Source organism: Spinacia oleracea, chromosome 1 (assembly GCF_020520425.1).
Source record: "Spinacia oleracea cultivar Varoflay chromosome 1, BTI_SOV_V1, whole genome shotgun sequence".
Classification (NCBI taxonomy): Eukaryota; Viridiplantae; Streptophyta; class Magnoliopsida; order Caryophyllales; family Amaranthaceae; genus Spinacia; species Spinacia oleracea.
In genome coordinates, this window is record NC_079487.1 from 100,645,516 (window position 1) to 100,659,387 (window position 13,872).

General features: G+C 36.7%; 2 protein-coding genes across 3 annotated transcripts; one reads left to right on the forward strand and one right to left on the reverse strand.

Annotated features, from left to right (window-relative positions):
• The first annotated feature begins 1,012 nt into the window (after window positions 1–1,012).
• LOC110793947 (DNA polymerase zeta processivity subunit) lies at window positions 1,013–7,587 on the forward strand. 2 transcript variants are annotated; one of them, XM_021998881.2, is made up of 7 exons: window positions 1,013–1,251; window positions 2,076–2,248; window positions 2,357–2,437; window positions 2,803–2,915; window positions 3,112–3,301; window positions 3,504–3,727; window positions 7,146–7,587. In XM_021998881.2, the coding sequence occupies exons 2-6, from the start codon at window positions 2,227–2,229 to the stop codon at window positions 3,683–3,685; spliced, it is 588 nt and encodes a 195-aa protein (XP_021854573.2). In that variant the 5' UTR covers window positions 1,013–1,251; window positions 2,076–2,226; the 3' UTR covers window positions 3,686–3,727; window positions 7,146–7,587. The 2 variants fall into 2 exon arrangements, with proteins under 2 accessions (XP_021854573.2, XP_021854574.2); XM_021998882.2 differs by having other exon boundaries at window positions 1,014–1,251; window positions 7,198–7,587.
• A 738-nt stretch (window positions 7,588–8,325) lies between these two features.
• On the reverse strand, window positions 8,326–12,983 carry LOC110793946 (elongation factor 2). The gene is made up of 4 exons (XM_021998879.2): window positions 12,741–12,983; window positions 11,728–11,787; window positions 11,544–11,631; window positions 8,326–11,017 (listed from the first exon to the last, which is right to left on the reverse strand). The coding sequence occupies exons 2-4, from the start codon at window positions 11,728–11,730 to the stop codon at window positions 8,577–8,579; spliced, it is 2,532 nt and encodes an 843-aa protein (XP_021854571.1). The 5' UTR covers window positions 11,731–11,787; window positions 12,741–12,983; the 3' UTR covers window positions 8,326–8,576.
• Window positions 12,984–13,872: the final 889 nt, after the last annotated feature.

A 13,872-nucleotide genomic window follows, 5' to 3' on the forward strand; every position in this document is an offset into this window, starting at 1 on the left:
AGGTAGCACCCACAAAAACTTTGTTTCCAAAGGTTGATAATGCATTTTCCATGCCCCGACTACGTCTATTAGACTGCATAAATGTAATTTTTTTAATTTTAAATACAACATGAGCTAATTATTATAACTTTTTTTTAATACGAACTATATCATTTCACCAAATTACCTATATAAGTATGTATAAACCTAAATTTTTTTTTAAAAAATATGACAATCTATCTATTACATTATACTAAAACAAACATCAGGAATGACACGTGTCACTTTCTGGTGCAAAATTTTCCCGCCAAAAAATGTTTCCTAAAAAATCTCTTCTTTACTTTATTTTGTTTTTCTATGTTTTTTATTAAAATAATTATATGCCACATAATAATTTGCTAAAAGTAACTTTTGGTAATATTTTAGTCAAACCGTTATACTAATAATCGAAAATATATTTACTTAATATTTTGATCAAATATATTAGTATATCGAATATTTTGGTCAAATCGGCTTATCAAACATTTAAAATATGTACTCCGTAATATTTAGTAGGACGAAAATTGTATTAGATGATTAAATGAAATATTAAAGATTTATTAATGATGCAATATTTTTAGGTAGAAAAATATTTCGGTCAAATAATTTAAGAATATCCGTGTATACACGGAACCTAATCTAGTACTCATATTACCCACACCCATTTTCACAATACTGGTTATAATTAGCTCGGTAACTCATCAGGAATTAATTCAAAGTACTCCGTATCAAAGACTTAATTGCCCACTAAAAAAAGTTAAAGCCCATTATATAATTGCCTTAATTATAACTCTTATCAAAACATCATCCACACTTTCTCGGATTACATAATGCGTTAATTGCCATAATGCGTTAAATGAATTTTATACATGTATGTAAAGGGTAGTTTAGTAATTTAAGGTGGACACCAAAAGCGTGATTACAAAAATAACCCTCCCTCTTAGCTTATATAATAGAGATCCTTTGCCTTTTGCGTACTTGTTTGTGTTGCTCGGAATTTCTCGGACCCGACCCATACCCGTAATCAATCCGGAGTATAAATGACCTGATCCAAATACCCACGATCTCAAACAGCCAGTTTGCCGGGTCTAGTTGCACCTTGCAACTGATTTCGTCACTATACGCTGATCTTTCGATTAATTGACTGGTGCGCCGGTGAAATTCATGTTCAATAATTGCAGTAACGGCGGCTTTACGGCTGGGACGCGTGATGACGACGAATAAAGTGAATAAGTAATGAAAATTTTAGAGTAATTATCTAATTCTTTTGTCGATAAATCTTGTTTCATTGTTGATAATACGAGTAGTTAATTTCTGTTTATTTTTTATAATTTTGGTTGTGAGAAAGTGAATTATTATCTGTCTTTGATTTGATTTGATTTGATGTTATGTTATTTATTGTTGCAATGAAAATTGATGTGAGATTGGTATGTCATAGGATAGGATAGGAAAATTGTCCACCATGAACAAGCTATAATTGAGGTATATCGGCTTTTGTTACTTAATTTTATCAATCAAAATTTGAAGTTGATTTGTTGTTGAGCATTGGGTGAATAGAAGATTGAGCTGAGAGAATTTATAAATTCTCTGGATTCGAAAGTGTGGCTTTAGTTTTAGGAGGAAATTCCTGTTTAGTGCCTTCCCTGCTGGTTTGTTGCCGGTTATAAATTGCAGTAATGGGAATAAATGTAAGTGTAATTTACTAATTTAGCAAGCAAAGTAACATTCTAGTATCCATGGTACAATCTCATCTCCAAACTTGTTTTTATTTTCTTTCATAAATGTCAATTACTGCCCAATAACAACTCCAAGTGGGCAAGTGATAATGGATGGATGGTAATGAAAATTTGTGAAGAAAAAAAACGATAATTGTGGGTGAACTAGCATTACCGTGGGTATGGGTTTCTGAAAAATTTATTCTCATTATATTTGTTACCACTTACCAAAGCGCGGTCCGGTTTTAGTAAATTGTATAGATATAGATGATATTGACTGCAAAAGTGGGTGAACTAGCATTACCGTGGGTATGGGTTTCTGACAAATTCCTGCTATTGCAGGGGGCAATCTGGACAAGGTTTTGGAGCTGCTATGTGAATTTGATATGTGATGCATACATTGCAAAAGACCTAATCTTTAGAATTGTTGAATAAGCTGTTTCCCTGTGCAATATACTCAATTTAAGAAAGAAAACTGAAAGGATTTTAAATAATGGATCGCGGGGATAATAAAGGTGTTTATTTCAAACCCCATATCCTCTCTATTTAGAGACTCCATTATTTTCTTGTTAAGTAATGAAGTTTCTTAAACTTATTAGTTTCTCAATCCTCTTAACTGGCAGGGCAGATAGCTCGTATCCTGGTAGATTTTCTGGAAGTGGCCATCACTTCCATTGTTTTCCACAAGGGTGTTTACCCTTCTGGTACGTTGATTAATTTTCTCTCTCGTATAAGTTTTTTTTCTATTACTTACCTGGTTACTGAAGAAACTACTGACAAATTAGATTATGATTTGTGTCAACAATTTAATCATGTTCTTCTGCTTATCTGAATAGGTTTGCAATCCGTATTATGTGTAATGATGGTTTGAATGATTTAATGGAGAAATTAATAGTTGACTCCAGTGATTGACGTTTAAAAATATAATTATATGTATATTCAATCATAATTATTGAATATGTAATAGCAAAATCTTGAATGGTTTCATATACCAATTAAAGAGATTGAATAGATGAATTTCGATTTGATGATTAATCTTTTCTTTTCGTGTTTTTGTTGACTGATTTAGGAGCATTTGAAAGGCGAAGGTACATGAATATGGTGGTTCATAAGGCAAAGCATCCTGAACTTGAAGAATACATACACTCTGCTGTCAATGGACTCTTTCCTTTCCTAGAAAAGGTTTTACATTCAGATTTTATGCATGTTGTTTTCCTAGGTATAGTTTTTGGATGAGTAGTAAAGGTTGGTCAAGATTTTTTTATGCATTGCGGAGTAGTTAGCTTTTCTGCTATCTTCTCTTCTTTTGGTTGACACTGAGAATGTAGCATCAGTATACTAAGCCTTTTTTTTTCTTTTTTTTTGCACTGCAAAGTAGGGATCTGTTGATAGAGTAGCAGTTATATTCTTTGATAACGAGGGAACTCCGTTGGAAAGATATAATTTCAAGCTTCAAGTTAACCAATCTTTTGGATCGAAAGTTGAAGAATCTGACCTTGGATTTTCTCTTAGATCATTTCTACTCAAGCTCTCTTTGTCAAAGGACCTTGCTAGGGTTCTGCCAAGGGGTATGATGGCCTTGTAATTTGACGGTTATCTAGTTGCATCAATTAATGCTTCATGTTGTGAAGTTTGGTTGTTTAAATCCGAGTTTCAGTGCTCTTTGATTTAACTTCAGAAATTCAAAACTTCGTTGCTGGTTACTTATTTTTATTTAATTATCTTTCTGAATAGGAATTTAGGTAGATCTCTAAGTATCTTTTGGTGCAGATTGCAGGTGGGAAGTAACTGCTTTTTTTCGTGCTGAAGCTCAGATTAGTACAAATAATGATGTGGAGCTATGGATCCCAACAGACACAAAGCAGTGGCAGAATACTCCACTTATAACTCCTTTAAAGTCTATGAGTTCTGAACCTCTAGGTTTACAGTTGTATATGGAGCATTCTACTTAACTTGAGCAAGAAGGTTGATCAGATAATCTAATTTTTATTTAGGTAATTGTTCATTTCTCTCTAACCCTCATTTCTATATATTTCCTGTCTGTGTGAATGAGCACATTGCTTTGAGGGTTATTTAAAAAAAAAAAAAAAAAGCTTCTTAAGAACCTGACTCAAGGGTTTGAGGTTATTGGTTCAAGTCACAACAAAGAGGGTGTATTTTTAATGCTTGCAACAATCTGTTAAACGTAACAGAAACATTGACTACAACATATTATACTACTGCAACTTGTGAAAATGAGGGGTAATCGGTAACCCTGGATTTTACTGGATTAAATTGATGCACTCTGGATGTAGCATAAAAAAATTTCCAAGAGCACTTAAAAAGATCCAGCAGAATTAAAAAGATAAAGTAAACCAGTAGAAGCTGAAATAAATCTGCATTAGATCCCACCATGTAAATAGACTTTTTTTTAGCCAAGAAAATCATGTCAGAGGTAGAACAAGCTGAGTCAGATTAAGTCCAACTCCAAAGATAGTTAATTAAGGAAGACCAAGGTTGCGACAACTCGACAAGGCACAACAGAATGCTGAACACTAGGGACCACCTGGGAAGAACTGAAGCGCTAAGCTAAGAATATGGGGATTTTGGAATTTTGAACCATGCTCATCTAGGTGTAGTCGTTGATCTAGCTCAATACTATTAAGTCAACCTGAAGTAGTTTAAAGTGAAAGAGGATATACATTAGTTTAAGAGGCAACAGGAAGATATAGTTAGGGTTCAGCAACTTGAGTAAAAACGCCTGAAAGTGGAAGGGTATGATGAGGAGATGGCAGAATGAAAAGAATATATGTTTCCTCCATCGGTATGGAAAACATCTATAAGGAGAGTTCAGAAGAAGCCATATTTCAACCTCAACCCATCATCTAGGGCCTGTAAAATCTAGGTGTTGTAGTAAAGCCACCTGGAACTCTAAGTTGAGGTCCAAGCAGAAAGGGAAGAAGCTGTTCAGCATAGAGGCCTATAGTAAAATGTTTGTCGGTCTTTTTTACCTCCATCCCGACACAAGGAAGCTTTGGCTGCAAATTTTGGATGATACTTGCTGAAAATTGAATTGTTACTACTCTAGCTAACAAGAGAAGCTTGGTAAGTCAAAGCTATCAGAAAACAGATCTAATGTATGGAGATTGGAGAGCCAGAGTTAACCCAACTTTTAAACCTACCTTGAAAATCTTAAAATTAAAGGGAAGGTTAAACCATACCCGTGATGAGATGAAGTGAGTTGGCAAATTTGAGAATCTGAGAATAGAAGTAGTAGGCTTAGAAGGGGATGCATAGAAGAAAAGTGACATTAGCAAGATTAAAGTATACTGATGGACAGGCATAAGCCTCTAGCCCTTGACAAAATTTTATAACAAAGAGAAGAGCTTGCACACCTTAGACGTTACACTATAAGAAACCATGAGTTCTGAGATGAAAGGAAAGAGGTCAAAATCGTCAATCTGAAGTAACCGGGAAGAAATCCGCAGAGTTTTTGGGACAAAAACACACTCATGACTTGAGGTAGTCTTTTCAACAGGAGGGAAATGATGCTCTGTAAATAGCATTAAAGAACTGCAAAGACGGCTTAGGTGAATGGTCTAGTTTGGATTCAGGAACTCAAGAAAAAAGCAAATAAATTTAAGGTTTTCTCATGTGAGAGCCCAGAAGGCGGCTAAAGTGGATAAAAATGATTTAAGTTTTTTTCATATGAAGCTTGCCATTGATGAAGTACACTCCTAGTCAAGGCTAAACCCCCACCATCATATCCTATTTCTTTCCCTGTTCCTCGGTAGAGGTCCTGATTTACTCCAGAAACCATGCCTACTCAAACTTTCTTGCCGCGAGTAATGAAACCTAAGCATGGTATAATAACCAATTTGAAGGGTGCTAATAGCCTAATAATGACACCTTTGACGGAGAAGGAAAGCATTTGAAATCCACTACGATATGTCTATGGTATCAAAGGAAGTTTCCTTTTAGCCTCTACTACGATATGTCTATGGTATCAAAGGAAGTTTCCTTTTAGCCCCTACTTTAGATTAAACCACAATCATAGCTACAATTTCTCCTACTTCACATACTTCCCTCTCAAGCATGTCTGATGCAACGGCTGCTACAAAATCGTCCTCAAACTTATTTTGTGCAGCAGCTTTCTCAACCGCTCATTCTCTGGCTTCATCAATTTGTGGACTAAAAGATCGGCTCTTTAGCGCTGTAAATGCTGATTCTAGCATCAGTTCACTAGCTTGTAATTCAATGTTTTGAATCCTACATCCATTTCTTAACCTTGGCAATCTTGTCTTTGAGTTTTGTAAGAGGCTTGCTGAAATTGCTCAGGTTTGAATTTATGGAACACTTTTGTTACTTTCTCATGTATTTCACCTTTAGCTCGAGGAGTGGCATGTTGGAAAGGAGTTTAAAAGTGAAAAGACTTCCAATCACCAATGTACTATGCACCAACAGAAAAAGAACGATAAATTGCCTTATAACCAATAGGAACCAAACACAATTTTGTAGACAATTAACCCCAGTGGTCTTCAAGGGACGAATTAAAAGATGGAAAGAGTATAATTCTTTCAATAGGAAGTAATCATAAGATACGATAACATGGTTTCTCGTAAGTTCTATTGAAAGTTCGATAGGAGTTGGTATTGGCAATGAATTCGGTGGTTTTTGGATGATCGCAGCAAGTAGATGTTTTGAAGGAGAAAGTACGTTATAGATTTTTGTACAGTGTTAAAACTTGTAATCGTTAATGAAGGTGATTAAAAGTTACAAAACACACTTAGAATTCTAAACTCAACTTGCAAATTCTTTCAAATAACAAAGCATATATTGGACTATTCATGGCTCCATATGACTTAAAGAAAAAGTTGTAATATCCAAGAATTCAGATACGGCGTACTGGTTTCCTGACATTTTGAGATTTATTAGAATTTCCCTAAAAATAAACTTTCTCTGATCTTTAGTCGTTGCATACTTCAACGCGAAGGAGAATCACGGGTTTTTAAGAGCTCATGTCATAAGGCGAGAGATAGAGAAAGATCTAAACAAGCATGTACAAACTGTTTCTTCCTTCTTCCTTGCCATTTGCATCACCATCCCTTTATTTTTCTTCTTTTGGTGGGGAGGGGGCATTGTTTGTCAACTACTTTTGGGTATCGCTCAGTGAAAAACCCAGTCTGACTTTTATTTTATTTTCCTTTCCTGCAACCCTGTGGCTGCGGAGGTAGATGTCCTATTCTTGTTTTACGAATTTTACCTTAATTTTTAGGATGTACGCTTTTGAATGTGCAACGGGATATTCTACCTAGTTGTTCTTCCTAAAGCATAGCAACTTCAAAGTTTTTACTGCAATTTCAATCCATTGCATTTTCTATGAAACATTTCTAATCTGGTTGTGCGTCCTTGCTCATATTCATATGCTGTCAGTTGTGTTGTCTTCACTAAATAGAGCAAAATGTTGATGATAAACCAACGACAGGGTTGCAAAAACCAGGTTTTACATCTTTGATCGATTCATCGGTATCTGAGCATTTCAGTTTCTGGGTGTAAATCTGTGCGCCATCAAAAAGAACGGAAGCCATTTCCACAGTGGATAGTTGCTGTATCATTGACCGAGTCATACACGACTAGTCTAGATGCTGTTACTAGTAACTACTTGTGCTGCTCTGAACCTGAACCTGAACCTGAACCTGACTATGAGAAATGGAAGGTTTCCCTGTTTGATTATGTAATTGGAGATTTAGAGCCTTTGAGCTATAATATATGTTTAGCCTATACACATTATTTGCACCAATTACGTTGATTTCATTGTTCCAGCAAGTCCAATTTATAACCGCAAAATCAATACATTTTTTTATGTTTTATTTAACTTATTAAAATCTCGAGATCTATGAAGTTTGTCGAGTCATTTCACTTACAAGTTAGCTCCGTTTCGATCAACATTTAATTTGGTCGTCTCCATAGTAAAAGTTTTAAACATGTACTCTATAACAATTAACAAGTAGTGTTAAATCGAAGTTGAAGCTTATTAGTTCAAATTTCATACTTATACCATATATAGTATTAAACCAAAATTGAAACCAATATAAAACAACTTTACTATTTTAGTTTTTTCATATTTATAACACTGGTAAACAAATTAAGTCTGAGGTTAATTTTATTTTGAACATATGTGTTAATCAATCGAATTAGGTAGAATGTAGATTAAATCGAATTTCAGGTTAGTATTTGGCTAGGTCATATAGACAAGTTGAGTTAACAATGGGTAAAGTAAAATAGGATTGTCAGGCACTAGAGGTTAGATTAATAGCCAATTGGATCATTTTTATAATCGATTTTGTTGATCGGATCATGGCCGGTTAGGTAAAATCGTTTCAGTTAATCAGGTTAAGTCAATTATCGAATAATATCAGATTAGGTACTACACAGATAGTTACAAATTGCACGAAACAGAACAAAACATGGCATAAAACTATAAAAACAGCTACCAGAAGATAACAAATCCTTAAAACGATTCTCACATGCAAGGCCAGCTGCTGTAATAACAGCAACGAGATAGACAAACAGCCACACGTGTAACAAACAAAACTATCCGCAGGCAAAGACATTTAACCAAATACAATATGATCTCAAATAAGCACAATCTCATTAACAATTCCAGGCAAAACGACTGCCGGGGCAGAGGTTCATTGAGTAGACCCAACTACAAACAAAATTGTAACTCCAAAAAAGGGAGGACACCCCAGACGCAAGAAAACATTGTACCAATGTAACCAACAACAAAAGCCATGAAAATTATAGAGAATATTTCACCAACAAAACTACCAAAATGATCATCATCTTCAAGAATTGAATTCCTCACAGCTTGTCTTCAAAATCGGAGAGTGGTGTGATTTGCTCCTTCAAACCCTTCCTCTTACGGATATTCTGAACCAAAGCAGCAGCTTGAGAAGTTGGGTCCAAAGGATCTTGCATCATCATTTCCCAATGATCAAACACACACTGTGGGAAGGCCTGTCCAGATGTTGCAGCTCTCAAGGTACTTGAAAACCCGAATGACTCAACAACAGGAAGGTATGCCTTGATGTTGTAAAGTGGTGTACCAGGTCTCTGCATTTCTTCAAACACATGTCCACGTTTCTGATTCAGAACACTGTAAATACCACCAAGTGCATTTTCAGGAGCTTGGATTTCAACTAGGTAGACTGGCTCCAGCAATCTGGGCTTAGCAGTCAACTGTGAAGCATATATGACTCTCCTAGCTGTTGGAATAACCTGTCCACCTCCTCTGTGGATTGCATCAGCATGAAGAACCACATCACAAACTTCAAAGCAAATACCTCTCATGTTCTCTTCAGCTAATGCTCCTTCTTTTGAAGCCCACTGGAAACCAGCTACAACTGAGTCCTTGATTTCATTCAAGTACTGAACTCCCTTACACATATCAACCACCATGTTGGGACCTGTGGTTTCTGGACCAAAACACCAGATCTTCTTTGCTAGATCCTTGTCCCACCCAAATTCTTCAGCCAAGATCTTGGAACGAATCTTAGGATCATCTCTTGGGCCAATTCTTCCATCGTCAATGGCCTCAGCAAGACCATCTTCCATTGGACGAGCTTCCATGTACAAACGGTTGTGCTTGTTTGGGGATTTGCTCATCACAACACGGCTTGACTTCTCAAGAACTGTCTCACGGAAGGACACAACAGGGTCTGACTTGGTAATTTCAGCCCCACCCATGAAGTCGTCCTGCAAATCCTTCAAACAGATTTCCAAATGAAGTTCACCAGCACCAGCAATAATGTGCTCTCCTGACTCTGTAATACTACACTGAACCATAGGATCGGATTTGGCCAAACGCTTAAGACCTTCAACAAGCTTGGGAAGATCAGATGCAACCTTACACTGCACAGCGACACGGACAACGGGTGACACAGAGAACTTCATTGCACGAATTGGATGGGCATCACTTTCCTTCTCGTTTGTAAGTGTGGCATTCTTTGTGATAAACTGATCCAAACCAACCATAGCAACAGTGTTACCACATGGAACATCCTCAACAGTCTCTTGCCTCTTTCCCATCCAAATGACAGTTCTCTGAACATTCTTCACATAAAGATCTTTCTTCTCCCCAGGAACGTAGTTAGGTCCCATGATCCTCACCTTCATACCAGTTGCAACCTTTCCAGCAAAGACACGACCGAAAGCAAAGAACCTACCCTTATCAGGTGCGGGAATCATTTTTGATACATAAAGCATCAAAGGTCCCTCAGGGTCACAGTTCCTGATGGCAGTGGCATAGACATCATCCATGGGTCCCTCGTACAAGTTCTCCACACGATATCTCTGAGCCGTCGCAGGCGACGGCAAGTGATAGATCATCATCTCAAGTAAAGCACTGCTAGCTGGCAGCCAGGTCTGCATGACACGCTTCATCAATGCCTTACCCATCAATTCTTTCTCCTCAGACTTCAACTGGACTCCAAGCTTTGCCAACATGGGCCAAAGTTTATCCTTCTGATCATTCATGCAAGTAGCAATGACCACTTTGATGGGCTCATAACAAAATTGAACAAAACCACGCTTACAAGTTGCAGTTCCGGTGTTCTTGGAGGTCCACTTCTTGGTGGCTGGGTCAAAAAAGTTCTCACCCCAGAGACGTTCCATCATCTTAGACTCATCAACTCCAAACTTGGAAGCATACATCTTAGCAAAGTTGGACAAAGTAAATGCCCACCCATGGAGACCAGCCGAGAAAGCCACTGTTCCTTTGTCAGGGTAGACTTGGCAATCTCCCAGAAGGGGGTCTTCATAGGTAGCCATAATGACATTTGCATTCTCAATAACCTTCTGGAATGTTGTGTAAGCCTCCTCTCCATTAACCTGAAGCTCAAGGAAACAACGGTCCATCTTGTTGACAGTAAGAACAGGCCTGATCCTCTCACCAAGAGCCTGGCGAAGGACGGTCTCGGTCTGGACACACACACCCTCGATACAGTCAACCACGACAAGAGCTCCGTCAGTGATACGGAGGGCAGCAGTAACCTCTGATGAGAAGTCAACGTGTCCAGGAGAATCGATCAGGTTGATAAGATAGTCATTGCCGGCACGCTCTCCCTTGAATGCGGCCAAAGCTTCATCTGTCATCTCATAGTACAGAGAAATTCCAGTGGACTTGATAGTGATACCACGTTCAGCTTCATCTGCACGGGTATCAGTCATACGGACATCACCGGCAGTCTCCTGGGCAATGATCCCAGCAGCAGCCACCAAAGAATCAGTCAGGGTAGATTTTCCTGTGAGATAAGAATACAGAAAGAGGTGTGAGAAAAGTCAGCAGAAATCAACTCGAGGGTCTATGAAGACCCCCTGACTACCTATGAAGACCCCCTTCTGGGAGAAATCAAATCCAAAGAGCATGAACAAAGACATCATACATACAGATATGACAACATACACAAAATCTTACAACATAACATCAGCAGAGGACTTATTGATTAATATAAGTAAGCTTGAAGAGAGAAATTTCAAAGCGGACATAAATGACAACATTACCGAACAGAACAGTTGATGAAGCCAGCATACGTATAAAGCAATAGAAGTAAAAATACACATCAGCAGAGAACTTCATCCAAAATTCTTAATTTCTTTTGCAGAATACAAGAAAAAATTTCATCCCAGTCAATATAGGAATGGCATTATATAATCCTGACTAATTAACAAAATACGGCCAGCACAAAAAAATAGCATATAAACATCATTCAACCAATAAAGTACTGAGCAGTAGAGAAATAACAAAATATATGAAAAGGGATGCAGTACCGTGATCCACGTGGGCAATAACAGACATATTACGAATGTTATGCTTGCAGTCCATAATCCTGCGGAGTTCATCAGCTGTGAACTTCACCTGCAAAATCCAAATATAAAGAATTGTTAAAACACTAACTCAAACATTCAATTTATGAAGTGCAACAGAAAATTTAGCTTAACTAAATATATATACCATTTTTGCTGCTCTTTAAAAGAAGCACTGGCTATTCACCGATAATCTCCTAAGCGAACCCTGCACAACAAATAATTGGGTAAATACACAGTTAAGATTGTGATTAAATCTCGAAGGAACAATACCATGTCAGTATCATCACATCATGTAACAAGTCCAAATGAAAGGCAGTACAGCAATAAAGCCTATAGCAACAAGTTCTACAAGATTTGTGACTGACTACGTTAAAAAATAAAGCAGAATGACAGTACAAACTAACAAGGCTTCATTATTTAAAGGAGCAGCAACGAAGCACTAAGGTCAGAAAACTACACTCATTCACTGGAAATATTGCATCCAAAGTTATGGATCTACAACATATTAACCATCAAATCCAGAATTCCATCAAAAATTGGACATCGTGTGATCATCAAAATATTTATCCAATCTCAACGTCGTCAAAAAAATGAAAAAAATACAACTCAAATCTGTCTGTAATAAAAATCGACAAAGTTAAAGTAAACCTATTGGAGCATCACTTAATCACTAGCTGAGTAAAACCATATAAATCATGGAACAAAATGAATCATTTCAAATCAAAATCCGTACCAAAAATCTCAAAAATCAACAATATGAACACAACAAATCCAGAAGCAAAACCTACTGTAGCATCCATTAAACACTGACTGAGCAAAAGCATACGAACCATGGAAAAAATAGAATCATTTCAGAACAATAGCCGTGCCAAAATCTCAAAGAAAATCAACGATATTAACACAAAAATCTAAAAGTAAACCTATAACAGCATCAATCAAACACTAACCAAGAAAATCAGACAAAACATGGACAGCAAGCTGTAAACAAAAGAGGATAGGAAAATGGAAAATCGAACAAATTTTAACTTGAAAAAATGAAGTAATTCAACACAAATCCGAAAAAATACAAGAGAACATCAAGTTCAGGAAGACAATCAATACAACATTTCAACAGCATCTGAGAAGAGAGGAAAGATAGGCGGAGGTTGCGATGATTACCTGAAGACGAAGAACACCGCCGAAGATGAGGCGGTTTTAGGGTTGGTTTTGGATCCAAATGAGTGGAGAAGAAGAAATGAGGGCAAAAAAGAAGTCGTCAAATTGTGTAGCAGCTGAGCTTATATTGCTGATGAAGGGGTAAAGTGAGGGAGAACAAAACCCTAGGAGGTACTATGAAAGGGTCCGAAATGCCCTCTCGGTCCTTTGAGATATTTCATATTTGTCCTTTCGCCAATCTTATTACGAGTACTCCGTATGGTTTACTTCCTCCGTATTCTAAAGAGAAGTACACTTATCTTAAAAGGAGGTATTTTAAAAAAATACTTCATTCGTATTTATTTAAGTGATATATTTGTCTTTTCCGGTCGTATGTATTTAAGAGATACACTTGTCATTTTTAGTAACTTATCAAACCCACTATCTAATTAACTAATCTATCTAATATATCTTATGTCCCACCACTATATTAAACAAATAATTTTAGAACTACACCTCACACGCACTCTTCTAAAATGACATGGTCCCCACTTGTTTTAGTTATTAAAATATCTATCCAACCCCACTTTTTTTATTACTTTATTTCATTCAATTCTTCTTCTTAATACTCGTATCCGGCCAAGTGTATCCCTTAAATAAATACGGAGGGAGTATATACTTTTCATTTTTTTATATGTTTTGGATATATATAAAGGGCAGTTTTTTGGAGAGCATTTGAGGCGTCACGTAGGAAAGTCCAGTCATATACCTACAAAAAAGGTATTGCTAAACTTTTAATAAGTATCGATCGAAAACGTTGATTTCGAGACAAAGATACAGAAAAATTGATATAAAAGTGGTTTTTAAAAGCCGAATACTTTTCCGAGCCGAGTGGGTTTTTAAACGAGTTAGGCTCGCACATGAATAAAACTCTTACAAGCAAACTTAAACGAGTTGTTTACGAATTAACGAGTCGAGTGTGAAGTTGTTTGAGCTTGATTCATTTACTCAACGAGTTTAAAACTCTTGTTCATTTGTTTTTTAAGTTATTATATGACTTTTGACTGAGCTTAATTGTTCACGAGTAATTCATGAATATATATATATATATATATATATTAATTAGTTACTTCGTAACATGTTGTTAAGCACTACA